Genomic DNA, 27,221 nt, shown 5'->3' on the forward strand with positions numbered 1-27,221 from the left:
AAGTGGGACACTGATGTTCTGTCCTACAGCAATGTACATAACTGTACTGCTCTTGTATATATTCATACATACAAAAGGATACAGAAAGTGTACGCCAGGCAGGCTGTACTGAATGAGGGTCTTTGCTGAACAGGTAAGTGCAGTATTCAAAGACAGTATTCAGTAAGTGAAATTAATGTAGCAAATACAGCGTTTTCTGAGGAAAAGAAAGCAGCACATCAGTGATAAGGATAATACAAAATGCACCTTAACTTGATGAAATTTTACAATGCACTTTAATCAATTAAGGTTTACATTGGAATGTTATCTGTAATCACTCATTTGTGTATTTTTGTAGAGGGCTAAAAAAGTTTCAAATTTACTTCCCACCTTCCCTCCTCTCCCCTACCCACAATCCTAACAAAATTTTTTTACAAACAGAAAAGTCATTCTTTTTTCTTTCTTCAATCTAGACTGACATTCAGGTCTAAAGTAATTTCTACTCACAATGACCAAATGAGTCTGCCCCAATGACAACTGACATTCTCTGAGGAGTGGGAGAGCTACAGGAAAGCCACAAGAATTTTATTCAATAAGAACCCCTGATTTAATTGCTCCTAGGTACATTTGTTGAATTTCCTTTGATGAGCATACTATTCCAATTTCTGGAGTATACTTGTCAAGCTTGTGAGGGAAGGGTGCCAAATTCAATGGAGATGCAAATTACTGTCTCTCTCACATGTAGAAATAAAAGATCCACAGTAATATCAACTGAGGTCTCCAACTAAGGTCAGGGAATGAGAATTTATTATCCTAAAAATGGAGAGCAGATTTATATTTTCTGTGTGGCACATCCTCAATTTCCCATTTCTTTTCATGTTCTTATACAGTCTATGTCCTTAGTAAGCTTCACGTGGCAGTTAATCTTCGCTCCAAGAGGACACTGACCACTTCTACACATTAAGACAGCAGCTAATCCTTCATAACACGAGTTAGCTGATAGTATCCACTTTTTAACTAAGCAAACCACACCAGCTGTTGTACAGACCAACCAGTCAACAGCAGCCCTAACATGTAAGACTAACCAGGTTTTGTGTGTTTGTAGGAATTCCACTACATTGCACTTGCATGTTCACATACATGGTGTGCACTCAGTTAAACTGGCTCATCAGACTCTGGAATCTCTGGAACAAAGATATTATTGTCCAACTCTGGGACCTTGTAAGAAAAAATGGTTTTCCTGCGAAGCACATCTGACAGTATATAAAGGAGTTTGAGAGCACAGATGTAGCTAAACATCTCATGTTACGTAGGATGCTATCATAGCTTCTATGATGAGTGTATGCAATAAGTCATTCAACAGTCTTCTAAACAACCCAAGTTGTGTGTAAATGACCATGTTCAGGCAGGAAACCTTTGTACCACTGCTGACATCTACTGCAGATTGCAATCGCATATAGCACCTGTATAGTCACCAGTACATATCAACTCACTGCTCACAAAGATGTCAAGAAAACAGTTAGGCCAAGTTGCCAAGCAAATACCAGCACAGCTAAGTATCATTCTTAGCCCATGAGTAATCATGAAAGTAGAGCTGTTCAGAATTTTAGTGCAGTTGGACATCAGAATATAAAGTAGCATTATATAAATGAATCGTTCTGCCAAACCAGTGGCATGAAAGCCTTGTTTGCCAACCCGTTTGCATTTTGCGTGTCAACATGATCGCAACGCATTTTAACAAGGTCAGCCTGTAACCTCTGATATGGTTGTTTTCTGTAGGATTCTTCTTTCTGGGGAAGACAATACATAGACTGATGTTGCAACTCTGTGCCCTGATCCCCTTTAGCCTCGTCGCAGTCCCGCCTCCAACCCTAGATTACTCTTCTTTGTTTTGCTGTGCGATTCCCCTTTGTTGATGCAGCACATTTCCTTACATCCTGTTTCATTTCATTCTCTATACATTTATATTTATATTTTCTTTACTCATATAAAGGTATAAATACACCAAATACTGCACGCCATGGTGATGAGGGCTTTTGATGGGCAGAGTCCCATTCATATATTCTATCAGAACAGGCGGACAGGCTAGTAGCATTTTTTTTTTCTTCATTTTAAATCTGTCGGTTTAATTTTTCAGGGCCGTTGTTTTTTTGGTTTTCATTTACAGTATCTCATATTTGTCAACGACAAATGATGTCTCTGTTGAGAATCTCACGGGGCTGTTCCCATCCACCTGAGACACTTTGGTGACCTGTGAAAAACAGAAAAGAGAAGAAAACAGGAAAAGATACAAAAGGGGAAAAAAAAATAGTGATTTACAATATTTTATAGGGGTGGAAAATACCCATCAACTATAAATGCAGCCAAATTGGACCAAAGTGTGAAGAATGCTCTCAATTATGCAGGAGCATGGCTTTCTGTTCTACACCTCTGTCACCCAGTCTGGAGAAACCTACCTGTATGTCGCAGTAGTTACCCTTGGAGACAAAGGAAACATTAACAGGGAAAAAGTCATTGGGCTGGCCAGCCACATTAAACTCCAGGCTGCCTGTCTTGTTCTTGACATCAATAACAGGCAGGCACCATTCCAGAACGTTCCGTCGGCTGTCATGGCGGTACTCTCCATCCAGATCCCCAATCACTGGTGCTCCGACTCCTGACCTGCATAGGGTGAGAAAACAAACATGGTAGTCCTAGGACACACACAGGCCTGAGGGATGCACCAGAGGCCAGGTGTCCTTCATGAAAGCTGTGACTTTATAAAATATCCTACTGTGATGTCACTTAGTTCCTTATACTCACGGAATAGGGATGGAAATGACAACATCATTGAGCTCCAGCGCATCCTCCTGAAGCTCATATTCTATATTCACATCACAGCCATTGCTGCTCTCAGAGGGCCAGCAGTTTACTACAGAGAAGAGCAAAAGCCTTGACTAAGGGAGAGTAGACACTGAAAACACAAGCAATACCAGATGATGTTGCAGATAAAACTGTCCTGAGACCCTGAGTAAGGTACATGATCATCATCACCATCAAACCAGCTCAAATTATTGCTCTCTCTACAAGGACTACCACTGTGTTAATTGTGTGGAGATAACAAGGCAAACTAAAGAATACATAATTGTCAGTTTCAGCAAGTTCTGTACTACCAATTAACACATAACAATAGTGTCAAATTGTAGAGGATAGAGTATGGGGCACTTATGTTAGCTAGCTACCTGGCTGGTTTACTCATACTCAAATTACTCTTTCAGTCAATCACATAATCAAATTGGTTGTAAACAACTACCTATTACAGTGAGGCTAAAACCCAAATAGCTAGTACTAGCACACCTAACATTTCACTAGCATAGGCTTTATTAGCAAGCTGACTAGATCATTCAGAATCCTGCAATGTATCCAATATTAAACTAGAATATCTAAGTAATATATTTCGTTTCTAACTAATATCTAACTGTAGTCTAATATGCAATTAGAATGTTGTATTGGGTTACATTAAAATAAATATATCATTTCCTTCACACCAATTACTCTAGTTCACAGTTCAATTTCTGTCATCAGCAGAACCCTGCACACTTATAGATAAAATAACATGTGCAACACATTGAATTGTACAACTAATGATCTGCAATCTTCATTTCTGAAAAATTAAGAGAACCTGGGATAATTTAAATTATGTACACCTTTATGAACTGTGATGAAATGCCATGGTAAATGAAGTGTATGCTATCTTGTCTTGCTCATGCAGAGCTAGCCTCCACAAAGTGCTAAAGGACATGTTTCCACCCCCCTCATCATCTTTGATAACCAATATCCAGGCTACTGATCACTCAGGGCCAAAATGAGTGTAAGGATGTACTTGTGTACAGTCGACTGCAGCGAAACTGTCAATTGAATGCTATTGGGTATGCAGGTCTGTAGTCTTTCCTGTGCAAAATGCTGCAATTAGCAGAAGAAGCTGACTGACCTGAACCATCACAAGATGCACCACCATTTGTTGATAAACCCCATCCCATTTACAAAAAGGGGACATAACATAAAATATTAACAGCCTGTCTTAAAAAACAAGTAAAAACTGCAGGTAGCTCCAAGAAAAACACATTCCTGATACAAAAGGGATAAGCAAAGGCAAGATTTGAAGCCTTCGGGTGTGCGTCTAATAATACGGTCTTCTGTTATTGAAAATCAGGTGTAATACATTCCAACGCAGTACAAACCCACACCTACACATAGCCTTACACTAAGAGTGTGCTTTCCATGGACACTCACACATGAAAGCATACACATGCACACATGTGGATGCATACAGAAATGCCCACGCATGCACACACACACACACACACGCGTGGGATACTCACTTGTGAGTGGTATGAAAGACTCATCCGTGCTTTGCAGTCTCCACTTGAGGACGCCTACATCATTATTTAAGGGGAATGACTTGTCTGGATTCTTCAGTCCAATCAGAGACTCAGCTGTGAAGAGCTTCTTATCCACATTGGGGTGTGTCTGTTCAGATCAGGGACAGGGGGCAATGACACAGAACCAACCAACAGAAGGAAAACAAATGTCTAAGATCCAGAACATCACCCAACCACAAACCTCACTGGCTTGTTATAACACCACAGGCCAGACAGAAAAATTTGTGCCGTTCACCATCTAGTGTGTCCCCAACATGTGTTCCACTCTCACCTGCAGCTGAACACCCCTCTTGTCGTTGTTGCTGACTTGGAGGCGGATTCGGCCGTTATTCTCGTCAGACACCCTGAGGGTGATCATGCCTAGAACTTCCATATTCTGCAGGCCCCCATCACGCCCACAGGTGAGAGAGATCTTCTCCTCGATCCGCATGTGCACACTGAGAGAGAGGAGCATAGGGACAAATTCAGCTCCACCCTGGCTAGGGGTGCAACGGATCACAAAACTCACGGTTCGGATCGTTTCACGGTTTTGAGTCACGGATCGGATTAGCAAAAAAAGAAGGGGAGACAAATATAACCGTTTACCATTTATTACTTAAAGAACACTTAAAGCAAGGAACTTTTGCCCATGGTCTTAAATGAAAACAACATTCAAGATGTCTCATGTTTAAATAAAATCTTAAAATAAAATATTCAATACTCAGTTGTTAAATTAAAGTGCAATAGAGCACTTGTTCTGCTGTTCTTTGGCTGCGTCCGAAATCGCTCCCTATTCACTATATAGTGCATATATATTAGGAATGTGCATCTCCATCACTGAGGCCGATGCGATACACATCTCGATGCATTGCCAACGATCCGATAGCCTACGTTAAAGATACATATAAAGCAATTACAATGTGATACGATGATTCACCCCTATTTCGATTTGACACAATTTGATTCAACACAATAGAATATGATGCTATGATTCAACACAAAAGAATATGATGCTATGCAATTCAATATGGTACAGACAGTTTGATTTTACTTCTTTGGTGCTTCTTAAGCAGAAAGCAAATCACAAATCAACTAAAAAAAGTGCCATTTTTACTTCACATTTGTTATTATTTGCTTCTCTAGTATTGCAACTCAGTAAGCATCTCATTTATTGTCCGTCTCTCTTGAAAAATCCGAAGTGTTGCTAAACATTTGATTTGGTGGAGCATGTAGCTCTTCCTCCTCCATGATAACCTGTGACTCACCCAGAGACACACCTCCAACTCACGCGAGACTTGGCCGGGAGACTTGACGAGAATTGGCCACTGACAGCAGTGGAGATGAGAGAGCGCGCTTGAGAAACAGTTTAGAGAGGAGGAATCAATCTAAATATAAAATTATTGGTCAGATTTCTAAATAATAAAGACATAGGGACTCTCCTAATAATTATATATAAATAAATCGGATTTTACTGATGCAAAGATGTCAGAAATGATGCATCCCAAGTTCATCCCAAATTGTATCCGGTGCACAATTTTTTAATTGGGGCAATCGCATCGTGAACTTTTATGCTGGTGCACCGATGTGAATCGGTGAATCTTACCATCCCTATTATACTGTATATACATTTTACACTTGATTGTTGGGCACAACTGCCAGATTGCTAGCTAACGTTAGTTTCCACTAATTTGAACAGATGAAGCTGGATGCTAGCTCTTTCATTAAGTTAGCTAGTGATAGCTAGATAGGTAGCGGTATTATCTAGCTAGCAGGTTAATGTCAGTTGCAACTAGCTAGTCACTTAGCTAACTAGCTGACTGTGACTGAATAGTGAGTGGGTGAACAAGTGAGCAATTTCGGACGCAGCCTTCGTCTTCTACTAAGTAAGGTTGCTGGTTTTTAAAATGGCGCTTGTATGTTTTTACTTTTCATCTTTGCAACTCTGCATTGAGATTTAGGGAATTATTACTTTGAAAAGTAACAGCGGCAGTAAAACTGTATTTCACACTATTATGTTTGAACTTTGCAATTAATCCGTGGTTCACATGTGTGCCGAATCGTGAGTGGGGATCCGTACGGATCACGGTTCAACTCTGGTCCGTTACACCACTAGCCCTGGCAAACACCAGTAACAAACCAAATATTAGTAATACAATAATGACAATACCACAATGCTAAAAATTTAAGGCCACCAGCAGGTTTTGTTACAAATGTCGTGAAAGATTTTTTTTCTTCACCATCAAGTTTTGTACAATTTTTTTTGTACAAAAACAGGCTTATGTACCTTTCTGTGTTGACAGGGGGAGGTAAGACTTTGGAGGCCTCCGAGGGCCTCTTCCCTGTGCTGGGAAAGATGATATTTTCTCCTTCCAATTTCAGCTTATCCACAAAGTCATCCACTTCTTTTCCTTTGGCAACCAGTTTTAGAGCCTTACTGGAACCACTAGGCCTGAAGAGAAAATACCGTGTGAAATGTATGATGAGATCATCAACTTTCTGGAGACCAAAGGAAGTACATTTGCAAACACTGTATCATAGTCAAAACATCACAGAGAGATATTTATCATGATGAGTGCCATCAATGAGTGTAAACATTGAGAAAAAAAAAAAAGAAGATTAACACAGATATAATGTGGAATGAATCCAGCAGTATTACCCTCTTTCTGGGTTCCTACTCAAATAATTTTGTATTTTCCATGAATTTTCAATGATGTTCAAAGTCCAAAGTAAGATTTTAAACTATTTTTTGTGCAATAATGAAATCCCCATAAAACTGCAGGAACTGACGACAGAAAAGTACATGTTCACTTTCTGAGACAAGTTACTTTAAAAGTATTTTATTTCTGCCCAGGCACACACTTGTACATGTTCTCTGCAGTAGATACCTATACTGGAATTCATCCTGCTTTCTTCAAAAAAGCTTTGGGCAATTTTCTATGGACAGAATCAAGAATTTTCCGGACCCCGTTTTCTCTGCAGTTGTACATTAATCTGGGTGCATTTTCTGCATTTTGGGCCTGCTTTTACAGACCCAAGAAACGCAGTGTACCTGGCAGGAGCAGGTGCCACCTTAGGCTTCTCTGGCTCGATGAGAGCATCTGTAATGATGGTGGCCGAGTTACTGCTGGCCATGCCAGAGCTGCCGAATCCCCCGAAACCAGGTGTCTTCTTTCCAGAACGTTCTGCATCTCGGCGTGCCTGCTGCAGTTCTTTTGCCTTCCGCCTCATCTCTGCTTTTGCTTCACGCTCTTGGGTCTGATGAGGGGTGGGGGTTATACAATTACAGTTTATTGGGGGTTACACTATTTCTACTGGCCAACTAAAGTTTCTACTAGCCCAATTGAATTAAGTATAAATTTGTATTTGTTTGTTGTACTATTGGATTGTTAAGGTATATATAAAACAAAAACATCAATAAAGAACATCTATATCTAGTGATCACATCTACATGTGAGCTGTCTTCATGCTTCCACACAGAAAACATCTGACTGCCATTCCTTGCTGTGGATAAATGGGTTATGTATTACAGAAATGTATTCTAGAAAGCACTCAATCTTTTGTTTAGGAGCTTATTTAGCTAGATGCTTTCATGGACAAACAAGATGATCATCATCTGTTTCCTAAAAAACAGTAGAAAATGTCTTGTAATTGGCAACACTCAACAGATAACTATTGCCTGAACATGAGAAAAAACCACTGCTGAGAAGTACAAAAAGGGGCACTTTCCTGCAGAGCACTTACAATGTTGTAATGTGACATGAAAATTAATAAGGTGAAACAGAGCAGGAAGAATTAGCAGACAGAGATAAGGAAAAAAGTGAGTTTTGTTATTTTTCGCCTGGCCTAGGGCTGGGCGATATGGACCAAAAATCATATCTTGGTATTTTTAGGCTGAATGGCGATACACGATATATATTTTGGTATTTTCTACAAAGCGGGCTAAATGTTCAGTTGTAAGTCAAAGCCACATGTGAGATGTCACAAGCACTTTTATGAAAACAGACTGTGATCAAAATAAAATGCAAAGACAGGGTTTCCTTCCCTGTTTGAAAATATACAGCTGCAAAACATGTAAATGAAAAATTATATAAAATAAATAGCCTATATTAAATAAATATAGGCCTATCTCTGAGAATACTCCTTCAGTTGTTTTCAACAACAATAACAGACTGATTAAAATAGAGTACAATTACAGGTTTTCCTCTCCTGCATAACAAAACACACAGCTGTGCAAATATCAATAAAATGTAAACAGACAAATGTAACAGGCCTACCCTGTTTGAAAATATACAGCTGCACAATATATCAACTGAAATGAAAAAATATATAAAATAAATAGCCTACATTAAATAAAAATAGGTTTATGGTGGTAGCACTTACTGATAAGGTATTTCAGACTATCGAAATACGCTACCTGTAGGTTTATGTTGGTAGCACTTTCTGATAAGGTAATTCAAACTATCAGAACATTCTATAGTTATATCCTGGTCTTTTCTGATAAGGTTAGAATATCCAAATATGCTACTTAAAATTTTTTGTTGGTATTGATTAGTGTGTGTTGATGAACAAACTAGACTACAAATTTACATGTCAGCATGTAAACTAGACTGTAAAAATACATACAGTTTATGTGATGGATAAATTGTAAGTGAGTCATGCCTATGTTTAAAATTTACTTGACAGCATTTTCGAAATTGCTGTTGGATGAATTAATGAAAACAATAATGTAATTACCTTAGAACCATTTTCTGATAAGGTGAAAAAGAATTACTGACCTTTTAAGGTAGCACAACCTACTTGCAGTAGAATTTCCCAATAGGGTAGCAAAGATCGATATATATGACTATCAATCTATGCTACGGTAGGACATTTCGATAAGGTAGGACAAATCGACAGAACACCAGGTTTGCCCGCGGATGCAGAGGGAGAGTGGGAGCGGGGTTACGCGGAGAGTGTGAGAGAGATGCAAACACTGGCATGGCTTTACGGAAGAAACAGGTTATGTAACGCAACACGAAACTATATCAATATAAACGGTATTGTCTCATCCTATATCTCATTTAAAAATATATCGATATACCATAAAAAGTCAATATACCACCCAGCCCTAGTCTGGCCATATAATATTGTGACTAAATTCTGAGTTTAACAAGGTTAGATGGTACAGGAGTGAGTGAGGAGTCTATGATAATTTCAACCTCAGGATAATTGTGTTTATTTCTGTAAGAAGTACTTAAAACTCTCTATTCTGTTTTGGTATGGGGCATGCCCTACCAATTGATCAAGCACTTGTTTTTGCCTGACTATATTCCCCCCCAAAAAAATACATCAAGAGAACATCCTTATTTTACATATTTGTCCTACTTCTCACTGTTTATCATTCTGATGTTAAGGTCATAAACTCCAAAGTAATTAACAGTGTATGGGGTGACTAGATGTGATCTTGAAAGTACCCTGGGCCCCCACCTCTCTGACGGCACGGAAGACCTTCTCCTCATGGGAGTCCATCTCTGTGAATGTACGGATCTGGGCCAAGTTGACGTTCTCTCTGTAGCCCAAAGCCACGATCTCATCAAAGGCAAAGATGAGGTCAAAGCAGTGCTCTGAGATCTCACTCTCCTCCAGCATGCGGCAATATTCAGGGATCTACGCAAGAAAAGTCATTCTGTTATTGTACAGAACTACAGTAGTTTCCATCTTACACTTCTGAATGAGCAACCTGTAACAAAATATCAGCTGTGTCCCTTATTTTGTAGAATGATGCATATAATCCAAACATTTGTGCAAAATGGTGCAGCAACAGACAAAGCTAGGGGTGTGCATATCTGACTTTTATATATATATATATATATATATATATGACAATTTAATAAACATACTGAAATAGTACAGGGGGCAATACTGGTCAATCTGGAACACTTCCAAAGAATGACTCTATACACTACAGCTGGATAAATTTTGCAAACCCATAACTGAACACAGAAAGGTCACAGATTGTGCAGCCTAGAGATGCTATATCAAAACGTCCAAATTCTAGAAGTGCAAGCAAAGTTCACCAGTGAACTTGACATAAATCTTTGCTGAGGAGGGAAATTCAATAGAACATTAAATTAATTTCTGTAAGGTAATAAAACCACACAGTCAATTAAGTGTTGCTGTGGACATTACATTTGCATCACTTCTATAGGCAGTGTAACAGTTAGAATGGATGTATTATCATGCCCCACCCCTGCCAAAGTCATACCACACGGGAGAAGAGCCTCAGGGTTTCCAGATCCTCCAGGATATTGCTGTTCTTGGTGGTGATCAGTACCATGTATAGCTTCTCCAGGGGCTGGTAGACGTATCGTACGCTCTCTGTCTCAACGAAAGTGTGCTGCTTGCCTGTGTTCATCAGCTTGGGGAAGGCAGCAAGGAGCCCCTCAATGCGCGTCCGGGTCATCTCCACAAACTGCCGTGACACAATGGCTTTGCCTGACTTGGTGCACACGGCTGCTGCCAACAGCACCTGGAGAGTAGGGGGTAAGGAACGTCAGCACCATGTCCCACATCAAGACAACTGCAAACATACCAAGAAAAGAAATCTGCAGTCCTGTAGCCCTTTATGTTTCACAATTTTACGCAACAGTCCTACCATCACATCGTAAATGAAAGTTTGATATATATTTTCACTTTTCCATCTAAGGGAACTCCTCTGTCTCTCCAGCAATGACATGCTGTTTAGTCAAACTGTCTCTCCTCTGTCTCACAAGGACTTCATCCAAACCAGTACCAGTCACCACAGTGATGGACACAATCAGGACCAGCTACTAACTCACAAGGATGAGAATCCCCGCAGCACTTGGTACTGAGACTTCTTCCTCCGTAGTAATGTCTGGCATACTCACTAGGGAGATTTGAGGTTTCTCCCTCAATGATTCCACATAATCCCACAAGGAATAAGTTTAATTCCCTAACTTTAAATTTTGTTAGATATTTAATATTGCAACGCATTTATCAAAAATGTGTTTATGTCAGGCTGTTTTCAACACTAGAATTTTTCATGTTTCAGGAATGTTGAATGCATTGGACCTGCCTGTAACTGAGCCACTGAACTCATGCCAATGCAATTACCACCTTCTACTATTTGAAATCTGTGCCAGTCCATTGTGCTGAGCACGGGCATGTGAGAAACATCATATGTACTCCTATTACATCCCTTTAGAGGCTCACAACTGAAATGGTGTCTCACACTGAATGGATCTGTCTGGTACTGCAATGCCTGTGAGGCACATTCAGTGAACACCCTGCTACAGAGCAGACATTTAGAGATAACTACACTCCATACTATGGTGGAAAGCATCATTTACAGAAAATGGCTGATTAGAAAGGAATTCCATTTGCAGCAGAGTGTCCTAATTAAGTAATATTTAAACACATTACTTCATGTCGTCCTCCTCCTCTTCTTATAGTCCTCGATGACTACTTATAGGTCTAGAATAGCAGACCAAGGATATCACAACTAAACAACTGGTACATGACTTAAATTCAGTCTTTGTCAATCAATGTGTTATTTCAGTGCTTGGTCCAATTTGTATGGCCTGAATTTCTGATGATTTCAGCATTATGTGATCACAAATATATCTGCAAGACCAACGTTAACCTCAGAAACAATGTACACCTATGTTGTTGGCTACGTTTGTCTGTGTATTTCTATGATAAAATTGTGTGTGCTCTGACTTGTACCAAACAACCAAAAAAAAGCTTCACATTTTTAGACAAGCAGCACTAAAGGGTCAAAGTGGGTCTGCAACCTTTGCTGCATGGCACAGACTACATAGTGCATACTATACTCTGCACATGATGGCTGTGACTGTGAGCCTATGTTATATACACTTTTTTGGCTTAAGGTTACAAACATTGGAGGAAAATTGGTATGGATTCATATAAGCTTACAGTTCTTTTTGATTACTTGGTAGGTTAGTACTTGCTAAATCCTGTTGAAACTGCTCTTACAGAATGCCATCTACAACTAAATTAACATCTGTAAATTTATTATTTGGTTTTTATGTTTAAAGACCATTTAACTTAATGATTTTTTTCTCTTAAAGCACTACTTCACTTTGTGACTTTTTCCTTTAAAATAAAACAGCACATTGTTATTTCTGTAAACTGTCTAGTTATTACCAAAGCATTTATCAGTAATACAATTAAGATGGAAAAATATGAATGTGTTGTGTTGCATGTCGATTTAAGTGGTGCACCTAAATTTTGTGCAGGCGCTCCTAAAATTTTCAGTAAGGAGCACCAGTGCTACTAGTGGAAAAAGTTAGTCTGGAGCCTAACCGATTTGTTGAACCAGTCTGGAAATTTTTCCCATGTTGCCACATTGTTTATTTCTACTGTGAACCAAACATCAATTGAATTTGGATATCTGCTATAATCTAATAATACAGATTCAATGCCGTTTCATTTCTTTTGCAAGTGACTGCAAATTTCAAAACAGTGGTTTTACAATATCTATTTAATAAATATAATCATGTTCAGGCAAGGGCTTAGGTTTGCATATGGATGGTAGGGACATGTCCCTACCAATATTTTGGGAGGACAGAATTGTCCCTACCAATATTTGTGCGAACTTGTTGGTATTATCTTTGGAGTGAAGTCATATTAGATAATTCCGATGCGCCCTCGGTTGTTGTGTCCCTACAAATGTTGAGACCAAACCTACGCCCTTGTGTTCAGGTTTCTCCTTGTGTCAGCAGCACTGGGTTTCACAGTATGTGTGTGCAAGAACATTCTCTTTCAAATTAAGGGGATTTAATGAAATCATACTAGACAGAGAAATAATGTGAAATGCAAGTTATGCACTTAACAGCAACTTCATTTCCCAACACTCAGAATTACCTTCGTCATTAACTTCCTCACAGATAAAATTGCTCAGACTCCAAACAGAGATGGACAGAGACGCAACAGAGATAGAAACAGCAGGCAAATACATAACCAACCAGGCTGAAAAAAATCAGCCGCTGACGAGAACCATATTACAGGTGAGAGGCTGTCCGTTGATTACTTAGTCAAGTTTTAAAAACACATCACTGTATAGGATTCAATCAAATCGTGCTGTCAGACTCAGTCAGCGTAGAATACCCAAACATATGTGCAAATAGAACAGCAACATGCTTACGCAAACAGCTCAGTGTTTTTATGCTTTTATGCATTTTTTGCTTGATCATGATCACTAAATTCACTAGCACGTATAGCAAGCAATCTATCTTGATCGTCTCAAGTTTGCTATCGTTAGTTAGTCTAGCTACACACAAAAATGAAACAGATGAACCACCCGATTAGAGTGTTAGTTTACCATCATCCCTTAGTTTTGTTCGTGCTTTCTGATGAGCTCGCCAGCCAAAAAGCAAGGGGGCTACTTAGGCTTGTTGTTTAATATCGGAATAGCTCAATTTCGCAAACTTGCCGAGTAGCACAAATTTACTAGCTAACATTAGCTAATCACGCCGGGTGAGGGACGCGTCTTGCGATCTCGAAATCATTTTATTCAGATTTGGTTAATTAAATGGCCCGTGTTTCACTTAATCTACCAGTTACAATCTACAATGTAGCCAGTATAATTGGTAAGATATACCGATCTATCGCGATTTACTTTAAATTTGATACTTTTCCAGCAGGGCCTGTGGCTAGCTAGCGAGTAGACTGTCTTACAAACGTCACAGGTAGCTAGCTTAGCTATCTTCACAACACAAACCTTCACGCGAACACCATGTAAAAAGACAAGACATTCGTAATAAAAACAAACAAACAAAGAAAAATATATCATATGAGCTCAATTAGTTGATCCAGTTGTAAATAGCTGTTCCTCAGCACAAACAAAGACCTGCGAAGCCAAGGAAGATTTGTATTTATTTGGCCTCGCCAGAACATACACCGATGGAACCGGAAAAACATAACTGGCTCGGTCTTTCTGGACGACATACACAGCCATGCAGATGTGCCAGCGCTTACCATTTTCGGTCTGTGTGGACGATAAAGTGCTTAAATTTCGGTCAGTAATGATCCTGTTCAGTACCCGTCGTCTTATTCAGTGTTTTTCAATATGTCGCGTCTACACAGCGCCTTCTTGAGCGCAGCTCCAATATGGCAGCAGCGCACAGCCACGTCTCCAAGCGGAAGCGGCGCCTCAGCGAGTCAAAGGGCAGGAACGATGGGCTTAGCATGGAGAGCGTTTAACGCAGATGCCGTTCATCTCTCCGGTACACCTCAGCGAGTCAGAGGGCAAGAACGACAGGCTTCACTTCCAGTGACTGATAAACAAGTCCTCTCAATAACGTCCGCTGCTAATACAATCTAACCGTTCATTGGTTTATGTGTTCCATCAATTAAAAATGACATTTTACTCATCTTCTTTACTTCTTTACACTTTACCAATCTTCCAATAAATCTTACTAGCTTCTTGTGTTAAAAATCAATGAACCAGCCAAGTGTGTTGGACATCTGTCTTGGCTTTGATTTATACATAAGAAATACTTGATATAGTTCTCATCAAGTATGAAATATGGGTCAAAGGCAAAGTGGCAATTTGTGTGTCCTACTGCAATTAAATTCACAATATTTTATTATTCCTCTTTTGACCAATTAAAGAGTTTATGGCAAATAAAAACAAATATTGGGAGTTATATAGTTCTACAGTTTAAACATGTTGTTTGATATAACTGTCTACAGCAATATGTTAACAAGAAAATGCTCAAATTTTTAATAAAACTACAACTTTTTTGCATAATTACACAGTTTGTAACAATATATAGGCTACACACACACTAAAGATATTATATTTAATGACATTGCTTCATTTGAAGAACCTTTGTCCACAACAATGGATTTCATCAAATGTCATTCAGTATAACAAACATAAAAAGCCATTTTGGACCAAATCACATGATAACGGTCCTAGGAGATTGTGTGACACAACACAAGAAGATTGAAAAGGACCCCTGCCTCAGCATCACTGGTAGTAAATATCTAGTAATTATTTGATGATTTCACATTTTTGCTCTCTGGTAGCATTTGGACCAAAGTCACCTCATTCAGTGTAACAGTCAAAAAGCCTGTACAATATTGTAATATTTTTTAAAATACTATATTGATTGGGCTCCCAAGTAGCTCAGTGGCAAAGGCCCCATTTGGCTTTGTTCCACTGGGGATAGGGGTGAGTTAGTCAGCCAGGGCCAAGTTTGAGGTACTTATTTGTAACATTTGGATTATTAGGGGCTAATCACCAAAGGTGAAAGGCACCTATTGTAATTGTTAGAATTTTTCACTATTATTATACTTTCTGCCATGTGAGTCTGTGGCAGCCCATAGAACCCCATGGTGGATTTTGATGAAATTTGGAATATTGATAGAGGACAGTCCAAAGTATCCAGGCCTAAAATTTGGGGCCAATCCATCCATCTTTGTAGCACCACCAACAGGCCAAATTTCAAGGTATATTGCTTATAAATTTTGAACCGTTTGTCCTAGGGTTGTGATCTTTTTCCCCCTGAATCCTTGGGTCATCTTGATTCGAATGCACCCATTGCCGTTAAAGTCCGCCATATTGGACTTTCCGCCATTTTGATTTTTTTGAAAAACCTACTTTTGTGAACCAGTCCTAGATCCTTGATCCTATCACCACCAAATTTGGTACATATCATCTACAGAGGGTTCTGACCAAAATTTATTCAAAGAATTTTGCTAGGGCAAACGATGTGGCCACTGAAATTCCATGGTGAAGACACCAAAACAGGAAGTGAGCCATATGTCAGCAATGCTTTGTTGGAGTCACACCAAACTTGGTATACTTTATTGCCAGGGGGAATATTGAATACCCACCAAGTTTCATAAAATGTGGCCACATGGGGGTGCTATACCAGAAAACAGAAAAAAATAAATGCCGATCACTTTGGAACCAAAGCAGACGTTTCAACCAAATTTATTGTGCATCATCACAGTAAAGGACCCTAGCTGGGAAATTATGAAGCCTCTGTGTCAGCCATTTTGTTTTTCGGCCATCTTGGTATTATCCTTTTTTCAATGGTTTTCTATGGCAGGCCATAGAAGCCCTAGGTGGATTTTGGTGGAATCTGGCACCCTCATAGAGCACAGTCCAAGGTGTCCAGGCACCAAATTTGGGGTCAATCCATCATTCCCTGTAGCGCCACCAACAGGCCAAATTTTCAGAGTACATTTTTGCTTATAACTTATGAACTGTTTGTCCTAGAGTTGTGATCCTTATTTCCCCTGAATCCCTGGGTCACGATGAATTGAATAGACTCATCCACTGTATTGGATAAGTCTATTTTAGTGTTTTTCAGGAAACAAATCATATTTTGAATTTTTCGAAAAACCTACTTTTGCAAACTAGTCCTAGACCGTTGATCGTATGACCATCAAATTTGGCATGAATCATCAAGAGAGGGTTCTGACCAAAAATTGTCAAAAGAATTGTGATGGGTCAGCTGATATAGCCACAGTCATCAAATGAAATTTGATGGTACAAGACACTAAAACAGGAAGTGAGTCATATCTCAGCAGTGCTTTGTTGGAGTGATGCCAAACTTGGTACACTTTGTTGGTATTAGGAATACTGGGCATGCACCAAGTTTCATGAAAAACAGGTTTAAACACCCATGTGTCCATGTACTTAGATTTTAATGACAATTTGTTCCGATGGACATCACAAGGCACAGATCACACAAAGAAAAGCAGATGTTGTGACCAATTTTTTGTAGATCATTACATCATTACATGTCAGGTCCTAACTGGGAAATGAACACATAGTTCAATGTCCAAATGGCATGGCTGCTAAGATACAATCAGTTTGTAGCACTTAAAATAGGCACATCTCCTACCCCTTTTGACCTACTGCCACAACTAATACGCTAAATAGGGTTGATGTGTTGAATTTTTTCAAATACCCAAAAATTGCACACTTCCAACAGCATTGGCACTTCTCATTGCAATGTCCCAAGAAGGCACACTGCAGTTTATGGCACTGCTTATGTTTAAGCTTGACCTATATGTAGTGGGGGGCAGTACGGCAGTGCAAATGGGTAGCACTACTGCCTAACAATATGGAGGTTTCAAGTTCGGGGTGCGTCTGCATTCAGTTTGTACCTTGTCCCTGTGTTCATGTGGCTTTCCTCTGGGTGTTCTGGTTTTCTACCACAGTCCATACACATTCAGGTAATGTCAATTGGACATGCTATATTGCCCATAAGTGTGAGTGTAAGAGTGGTTACGACCAGTTACCAGTTACGAGGAGGCCTAAAAAACACCCCATGTCAGACAGTTCTGATGGTGATTGTATCATTGGGTGTTTTTAGACTTCCTTGTAACTTTACAGAATTATTCAATTTGAGAAATCTGAAAACTATTTTTTCATGAGCTTACTGTGTGTTTAAGGAAAGGTGTGCAATTACCATGGCACATGCTATTGCATTTGGCAATATTTATCATGTTTATGTCCGTTTAACTGGATTGTAGGGGTGTACAAAAGTAGTCCAGTAGATCACATCTAAAGGTCAGAGGTGATGGTCTGAAATGTATGTTGTGTATGCTGGGCTTTTGAATTATTGATTTTTTTCAAGTGGTTTCAACTACATGTGTTTAGGAGAAACTAAACAAATATGTACAAGAAAGTGAATGAATTGATGGTATTCTCTTCTGGTTTTGTGAATAGTTCCTCATTCTGTGATGAAGCCTTAGATAACTAACACAAGTTTATGTCACCTTGCTGGTTTATGCATTCCGTGAACTTTCCATGTGGATATGCTATACTTATAAAGCCATTTTAATTATAACTCCAGCCTCCCAAAGTCTGATTTCATCACAACAAAAATTTTATACATTTGATTCTTTTTATTCCTGAGTTTGTTTCCTATTTGGCACTCTATTTAATGATCTCATCAGTGTAGCATAATAGTAAGGAGCAGGGTTCATAATTGAATGGTTACTGGTTTGATTCCACACTGCTGCTGTTCCCTCGGGCCAGGTACCTCAAATATCCAGCTGCATAAATGGATAACATGTAAAAAAAATTATTACCTACATAAATCTCTCCTGATAAGAGTATCTGCTAAATGCCAATATTGTAATGTAACAGACTATTCAAGTTTACATTTATTTAGTTAGCAGACGCTTTTATCCAAAGTGACGTACAAAAGTGCATACAGTAAGTATAGCGACAGTACGGGGACAGTATGTGTACAGTTCCACAATGAGACAGTTCTCAGCTGAGAGCAAGGTCTGTTTGAGGACACAGTACTATCAGATTTGTTCAACTACAGGGTATAGGGCAACTAATACGATACACCTTCAAACAGCAAACTTCAACAACTTCAAACAGTGCAATGAGTGTCAGGGTAAAGGCGGCGACAAGAAACAATTTAAAAAGCACAGCAATTTATGACAGCACTGATTGAGGGGGGGGCAGCAATTGTGTGCTGGGTTAGTCCAGGTAGAGTCTGAAGAGGTGCGTCTTCAGGCCCCGTCTGAAGGAATGGGGTGAAGGAGCTGTCTGTAGCACGACAGGGAGTTCATTCAACCACTGGGGAGCGATGTAGGTGAAACCCCGATGTCTGGCAGAACGAGCACCTCCTGCCTTGACCATGCAAGGAGCGAGGCATCCAGTTGCTGCTGAACGCAGGGGTCGGGCTGGTGTGTAGGGCTGGATGAGTTCTTGGAGGTAGGCAGGGGCTGTCCTGTTGATTGCAGAGAAGGCGAGGGTCAGGAGATAGTGAGAGGAGAGTGATAGGAGAAGCCATGTGATTTGATAACTGAGCCAAGAGAGTTGATATAAATTGAGAAGAGTAGGGGTCCCAGTACTGAACCCTGTGGAACTCCTGTAGTGAGGGGGGTGGGTCCAGAGGTGGAGCCTTTCCAGTAGATCTGGGAGGATCTACCAGTCAGGTAGGACTTGAACCAGGAGAGGGCAGTTCCAGTGATGCCCATCTCAGACAGCTTTGATATTAGTGTCTGGTGGTTGACTGTGTCGAAAGCAGCGGAGAGGTCGAGGAGGATGAGGACAGATGACAAGTCGGAGGCTCTAGCAGTGTGGAGAGCCTCTGTCACGGCCAGGAGTGCGGTTTCCGTTGAGTGGCCAGCTCTGAAACCTGACTGATGTGGGTCCAGAAGGTTGTTCCTGAGAAGAAAGGGGGATAGTTGGTTAAGTACTGCACGTTCCAGGGTTTTCCAGGGTAGTTTGTAACATCTGATGGGTCTGTGGATGGTTTCTTCAGGAGTGGTGTGACCAGAGCTTTCTTGAAGTCTGTGGGGACAGTACCAGAGATTAGTAAGGCATTGATAAATGAGGAAGGAAATGGGGTGATCTCACCAGATATAGATTGGAGCAGAGTAGAGGGGATGGGGTCCAGAGTGCAGGTTGTGGCATGGTGGTCTGTGATGAGTTGAAGCACTTCCAAGTCTTTGAGCAGCATGAAGGAGGACAGCTGGTTGATGCAGTTGGTCGTGGTGGTCAAGGGTGATGTTGAAGGAGTGAAGGAGTCCCGGATGCTGGTCACCTTTTCCTCAAAGTAAACCCTGAAATCATTGGCAGAGAGGAGAGGGGGGAGGGAGGAGGAGGGGGGAGAGGAGGGTGGAGAAAAGTTTTCGTGGGTTAGTTATGTTAGCATTAATTTTGGATTGGAAGAAAGAGGACTTAGCTGATGTTGTTGCGGTTGTAAATGCTGTTAGCAGAGCGTGATAGGTAGCCAGGTCCACGGAGGATCTGGATTTCCTCCACTTCCTCTCAGCAGCTCGCAGTGCAGTCCTGTCAGAGCGGAGGGAGTCAGTCAGCCATGGACAGGAGGGTGATGGTCGTGATGGCCTGAAGACAGTAGGGCAGAGAGCATCTAAAGATTGAGAGACATGTGTTAAGGACTGATGTAGCAGACTCAGCAGGCATGATGGAGAAGGAAGGAAGGGGAGGGAGGGTAGAGAGAACAGTGGAGGAGAATGCAGAGTGGGAGAGTGTGTGGAAGTTTCTTCTTAAAGTGAAGGTGGGGGGGATCAGTAGGGGGGCAGAGGGGAGTATCTCCAGGATGGGGAGATAAGCAGCCCTGTGCCACCTCCTCTGCCTGAGGCCCGTGGAGTGTGAGTGAAGGAGTATGAGAAGGACAGGGCAGCAGGGGTGGCGGTGTTGTCCGGGGAAATCCAGGTCTCGGTGAGTGCCAGGAATTGGAGTGACATGTTGACAGGCTGTGATGAATTCAGCCTTTTGAAGCGATGACTGGCAGTTCCATAGTCCACACAACACCTTGGAGGAGAACAGAGGGGGATAAGTCAGGTTGCATTTACAGAAGTTGTATCTCCTGGAATGAGAGGAAGAGTGGTACCGTACCGGCAGCCTCTGTGTTAACTAAATACCTGTGATACTAATTAGCTTGATCAAATGAACAAAGTACAAACAGCTGGTTACAGCTGAACACAGGTGATACTAATCGATGATTAACACCACAATGGAATGAAACTGGTCACTGCAAACACAAAGTTAATTACAACTACAGCTGACAATTAACAACAATTATGAAAGCGATACACTTAACCGTGTCCTACGCAAAGAAGCCGCAACACCAACTAGATGCACACTGCACACAAATTAACTGGGAACTGGTCACAAGTGCAGTTTTCAGACCGATCCTTTATAGCTCTGCAGTGTGATTGGCACCAGTTCCCTCTACCAGGCCGCTTAGCTGAATAAAAGGAATCCTCATTTGAAAGTTAATTGCATCATTTCAAGCACAGCTGTCTCTCCATTACCTTTCATGGACTTGGGTACCAGTTCCCATGACACATTCATTCAGGTTTTGGAAGCCCTTGTTTAGGCTTTCATGTAAACTTATGAAATTAAAAAATGGTACTATCAGGTGTAACTGCAGCGATGAGTTACTACACAGCATACTCACTAGTCTGATTATCTATATACTTTACATTGTGAGGTGTAAGGTTGTGAAGCAACCAAGATAACAGTCTGTAAATCCACCCTTTGTCTCAACCACCTGTTCAACCATTTACACCTAATCAAGAAAACACTAAATTATTGATATCTGATGACAGTCGGGGGTCTTCCAGCCATTCTCCTTTTAAAATGGTAAAGTGGCTGGGAGACGGTAATTACCAGGAGACCACAAGCAAATCAAATAGGCTAAGGTCTGAGGGCCGGGAGTGAGCTGTTTCATCAGTTTCCTCTTCCATTTGCATTCAAAGCAACAATCCGACAACACTTACTGTATAAAATGAGTCTTAATCAACAACTCTTGGTTCATATTGACTCCGCTGAACCCAGAGTGCGTTTGACGTTTTTCTGACAACTGCCGTTCCTTAAATAAAATCATCTTTTGCATGAAGATTGGAATTGCACCCTTTTTTTCCTTACAACTGGCGAGCCACCCAGCGAGGGATTCAAAAAAAAAAAAAAAAACGGGGACTGAGGTAAAAAAACGTGGTTTCTTCTTTTATGTTGCTGGTTTTATTTCAGGGAGTCCCCTCGTTTAAATATACCTAGAAAAGAGTTTTAAGGACAGGGACAATTGTTGGTTTTCATCTTACATGAGCTGGAGGAGTCGTACACTAATTCCTTACAATTCTAAAAAGATACTAATAACTGAATCAGCCCGAAGTACTGTGGTAGTAGAGTTGTTTCGGAATTGTCAAGTTTCTAGCATAACTGAAACTAAGTGCCTGAGTTGTAATTCCCTAAATACAATTCTAAAGATTCTAAAGTAACTGAATCGGCTCGAAGGACTGTGGTAGAGAGTTGGGACAAATCGGCACATAACATCAGCGCACAGAGTTGTGACGATTGGGACAGACGTTCAGATCATACTGTGAGGTTTCCAGAGGCTCCTGTGCATATTACTACCTCAGCTCAATCTCCTAATGGGGATGTATCTACTGATCATGTGGTCACTACGACTACTGTGAAACCACTCACTCTGAGTGAAGTACAATCATTAGTGAAGAGCATTGGTACTTTTGAACTGTCTAAACGGGACCCGCTTGATTTTCTCGCTACCATTGACAGAGCTGTAGAGTTGCATGCACTGAGTGATGCTGATGCTTGTGTGATGTTGATTACACGTCTGTAACATGGCATAGCCCATGCACTTCCTCATAAACTCCACCAGAAAATAGCAAACAGACAGGAAAGGAAGGCAGCTTTGCTTGAGATTTTGGGGACTGAAAATTAACTGGGAAAGGATTAGGGAAGTAACTATGCAACCAGGAGAACACCCAGCCTCATGCAGCGTGGTTGTGGGAAACATTAACTTCATACAGTGGCATACCAGATCTGACTCAGCAAGACCCCATGCACCTTAATTTCACAGTGTGATCCCAATACACGTAATGCCCTGGCCTTGCACATTAACTCAAACACACCCTTCAAGGACATCATGGTTAAATTGACCCAATTCTTTAATGTCACTCAAAACAACCCTGTCAAGAAAAAACAGCCAGTAGCATCAATTGGAGGGAAGCCGGCTAGAAACTCAAGGGGACATAAAAATGTCCCCTTGAAAAATGAGGGATATGTTCCAGATGATGTCAGACAGCTTAGGGGGGGAAAGCCTCCACCTCTCAATGGAGGGTGGGCAGTAATATGTTACTCTTGCAATGAGGAACAGGTCCACGACATGCAAATGGATTTAGATAAGCTGACTTTTGAGAATGGTGAACTGCAGGCAACTATCAACAAATTCTGCATAGGGATCACAGGACCCTGTGTCTCATGTAGCACCATTGACCCATGACAGGTGGGGTAGACCAATTGTTAAAGTTGCTGTTGGGGCCCGATGCAAAGATTGGTTAGTTGATACTGGTGCTTCCTTTTCCATTGTTCATTCTGACTCACTCCTTAAGAAAAACGAAAACATTATTACATTGGAAGGTTTTGATGGAACTACTGTATGTCTCTGGCTTGTCAGTCAAATGTGTTAAATTTTATAATTGTCATGACAGTTTTCAGGAAAGAGCTTGGCTAAGTTGTACTGGTGATGGTCGTGACATTTTGGGCTCAGATATAATGAAGAAACGAGGCTACTTTTACGACCATGGTCGTTTGTGTTTGTGTCGTCATTCGTTTTCCCGATGTATGTGTTTTCGCTCCGGCTGCGTGCGTTGCGTCGTTTTACTTATTCCCCAGGTCCGTCTGATCCCTTCCCCGAGGTGTGTCCTTCGTTGGGTGTCTCCTCCCCTCGCCCGTGATTGGAGCCTTCCATCATTTCCTGGCCGGCCCGCTCCCTTCAAAGAGACTCAGTCCGCGCAAGGGAAGAGACCACTTGTCGCTCCCCGACGTTCGCTATCCGATTCGTTTATGTATTTGTGATTGCTAGTTGTACATTGTTGTGCGTATGCTTAAGTCCTCGTCCATGTGTATTTGTGAGTATTGCTTTTGGTCTTCGTGACACTATGATTGGGTGTGGGAAGTAGGGAGTCGATGCCATTTTCTTTTCCATCTCTTTTTTCACATTGGTTTCGTTAGGAAGGGAGAAAGGGAAGTTTCACTGTATCCTTTGTTTTGAGATTTATTTTGTTAGGTCAGTTAGTTTCCCTCTCTCGTTAGTTAGAGTGTGTTTTGTTTGTTATTTTGGCTTGTCGACTCCTGAGTTTGTGTTCCCTGTCACCCACTTTATTTATGTTATATGTTTTTTTGTCTTTAATGTTTATGTAATAAATTCTGTTACACTTTTCCCAATGTTCGTGACTGTGGTCCCCCCCTTTTTCCCTGTTACGGTCTGACCCTAGACAGGGCTGTAACACTACATTACTGATTATGGCAATAACTGTATTTGGTGCATGACTGACAATGACAATGACTGTGTTGAGATTTCAGATGTACATGCGGTGCATGCCATTAAGAAGGTGAGGAGTATGATTTGGATGTTTTGTTGAAGCAAGATGATGTTGAATTAACACAGATCTTGGCAAAACACAAAAAAGCTTTTGCTACAAGTAAACATGATTGTGGATGAGTTGACCCAAGTGTAATGGAGGTAAATGTGCAGGGACGTGATCCACCACCCCAACGTCAGTATAATTACCCAAAGGAGGCCACCCCTACATACAGAAAACAATTGACTCGCTTCTTGAACAGGACGTCATTGGGCCGTGTCTTTCTTCAACTATGGCGCCAATTTTGCCAGTGCGTAAACCTGATGGTTCTTGGAAATTATGCATTGATTACAGAGAGCTTAACAAATGTACTCCTACCTGTGCCCCAGTTGTAGCTTCCACTCCTGATGTACTTGCATCCTTACTGTCTGAAGCAAAATACTACTCTGCTCTTGATGTGTCTAATGGTTTCTGTGCTATCCCACAACATTCGGATTACCAATACAAGTCTGCCAATACAAGTTCAAAAACACCCAGTACACGTGGAATGTCTTGCCACAAGGGTTCGCTAACTCCCCAACTTTATTCCAACTTTATTCTAACCTTATTTCTTTTTATTGTCTGGCAGAGATGATAAGAGGCTTCTCAAAACCTCAGTGCCTTATTTTGTACGTCGGTGATTTGTTACTGCAGACAGAAACCAAAGAGGAACACATGACATTGTTAGAGTTACTGCAGCTTTTGAAAAGTGCAGGTTTGAAGTTGAATCCGAAAAAGGCTCAGCTTTTAAAATCAGAGGTCACTTATCTAGGTATCAAAATTAGCAAAGGGGGGCACACACCAGATCCACATAAAGTGGAAAGACTTCCTGTACCCGTGTCTGTCACTGCTTTGAGATCCTTTCTTGGCTTAGTGGGGTTTTATAGAGACTTTATTGAGGGATTTGCTGACATTGCAAGACCACTGAACAATTTACTCTCAGGTAACAAGAAAAAAAAAGACAAACTAGATCGGGGACCTGAACATCAAACAGCATTTGAGCAATTGAAACGGGCCTTATTGCACCAGCCCTGCATAATCCTGACTGGTCACAGCCTTTTGTTTTGCAAACAGCAACCACTGAAGAAGTTTTGTCAGCCGTTCTGCTGCAGGAGGTGCAGGGGAACCTGCAGGGGCCCATTGCTTATGCATCACGTGTGTTGTCCCCTGCTGAGAAGGCCTTTGACTCTTGCATCTGACACCTTTTGTCTGTCCATTGGGCAGTGTCACATTTTGAGTATATTTATGGGTTAAATGAAGTTGTACCCCACACACCTCACACCCCACTGCAGTTGTTGCTAAATGGCAAGGTCAAAGGCATTTCAAATGCATGTCCCACCAGGTGGATCTTATGGAGCGTTTCCACTAAGCAGTACAGTACAGTTCAGTTCATTACATAACGGTTTGGTACAGTAAACCCTGGTACGGCCTGTGTCTCCACTGCCAACCATACCCTACTTAATAGGTGGGGCATATGCTGAATGGCGATTGCTGCGTCAGATAGGTAAGTAGCATGACATCATAAAAGCGCGAGAAGAGCGCAACACAGCAGAGACGGTTGATGAACTTTTGTTTTGGAAACGCGTTAATGCTCGTTCGTGATTAATCTGGAAACTTTACTCTAAACTCTGGAAGCGTTAATGTTTTAACGCAAATTAATCATATTATCAAGTTTGACCGCAACTTCCTTTCGCAATTCCAGCGCGGATATTTACCTGGCTGAATTACTGAAAGGCGTGGCAAACGCAGATGTGCTGAACGGCAAATTTCGTTTTAACCCTTTTGCATGTAATTTATTTGTTATGGTATGTAGCGTGCGTGTTACCTTATATGGTTCGTTATGTTTTCATTAGCGTTATTAAGTTTCTTATAGATTTCAGTTAGCATTTGCTATATTTTTAGAGTTAAATCACTGTTTCCTCAAAGCCAAAATTAGCTAGAATTTCTCCAATCTAGTGTTCTAATCGCACCAGTTTTAGCATATGCGCTAAATGGCTAATCGCACCGGTGTGACCGAACGCGCGAAAGGGTGTGTTAAAACATTAACGCATTAAAGTTTCCAGATTAATCGCCAACGAGCATTAGCATGTTAACGTTGACAGCCTTTTGTATTCACGTTGTCGCACGGAAGTGACGACTCTCTGTCAACCAATCAACAGACGGCAGTGGGTGTAGCTCCATCCTTTACAAACCGTACCACCGTGCTTGGTACCCCAACAGAAGGGTACCAAAAACCAGTATGGTACGGTACGCTTATTTTGGTACGATTCGCAACTTTTGATGATGGAAACACAAATAATTGCGTACCATACTGTATCAAACTGTACTGTTCTGCTTGGTGGAAACACACCATTAGACTTGGGGGCCAAGAATCTTAAAACTGTGTACAAGCCAAATACCATGTTACCACGGATACTTCTCTATGAAGGTGTTCCACACAATTGTGAAACAGAGGTGGTCCCGACTCCAGATGGAGTGTTCAAAGTTCTGCCAATTGAGGGCGTGATGAATGTGTATGTGGATGGCTCCCGTTACTGGCATGATGGCCAATACAGAACTGGGTCTGCAATTTTCTCATGCAAGGGTGATTTGTTATATCAATGTCCTCCTCGCTTCTCTGCTCGAAGGGCTGAAATTATGTCTGTTTTGGAAACACTGAATCTCTTCCCAGACTTGGCTTTGAACATCTACTCAGATTCTGCATTTGTGGTTAACTCTTTGACAGAATATTTACCAATTTGGCATAAGCGTGGATTCACAAGTGCTGACAGACAGCCTCTAATGTAGGCCCAAACCAAGCATTGTACAATGCAGCCAAATCTCACAAAAACAGTCTTGCGTTGCTAAAGGTAAAAGCTCACCAAAAGAAAGGTATTTGTGTGCATGGAGATGCTAACTTAGTAGTGGATGGATTATTCAGATTTCCTTTATTGTCATTTT

General features: G+C 41.0%; 1 protein-coding gene across 1 annotated transcript; it reads right to left on the reverse strand.

The window, feature by feature from the left end:
• Positions 1-341: 341 nt before the first annotated feature.
• Positions 342-14,574, reverse strand: arcn1a (archain 1a). Its single transcript, XM_036525421.1, has 10 exons — positions 14,379-14,574; positions 10,624-10,887; positions 9,846-10,025; positions 7,429-7,634; positions 6,664-6,828; positions 4,672-4,837; positions 4,341-4,488; positions 2,782-2,890; positions 2,436-2,640; positions 342-2,230 (listed from the first exon to the last, which is right to left on the reverse strand). The coding sequence occupies exons 1-10, from the start codon at positions 14,379-14,381 to the stop codon at positions 2,141-2,143; spliced, it is 1,536 nt and encodes a 511-aa protein (XP_036381314.1). The 5' UTR covers positions 14,382-14,574; the 3' UTR covers positions 342-2,140.
• Between the last annotated feature and the right edge of the window lie 12,647 nt (positions 14,575-27,221).

This window comes from Megalops cyprinoides, chromosome 3 (assembly GCF_013368585.1).
Source record: "Megalops cyprinoides isolate fMegCyp1 chromosome 3, fMegCyp1.pri, whole genome shotgun sequence".
In the NCBI taxonomy this organism is placed as follows: Eukaryota; Metazoa; Chordata; class Actinopteri; order Elopiformes; family Megalopidae; genus Megalops; species Megalops cyprinoides.

Excerpts from the sequence above, each read along its gene's own strand:
- arcn1a (XM_036525421.1), bottom strand. Across the intron at positions 4,489-4,671 it reads AGAGGGGTGTTCAGCTGCAG|ACACACCCCAATGTGGATAA; the intron begins GTGAGAGTGGAA and ends TGATCTGAACAG. Across the intron at positions 2,891-4,340 it reads GTCTTTCATACCACTCACAA|TAAACTGCTGGCCCTCTGAG; the intron begins GTGAGTATCCCA and ends TCTTCTCTGTAG.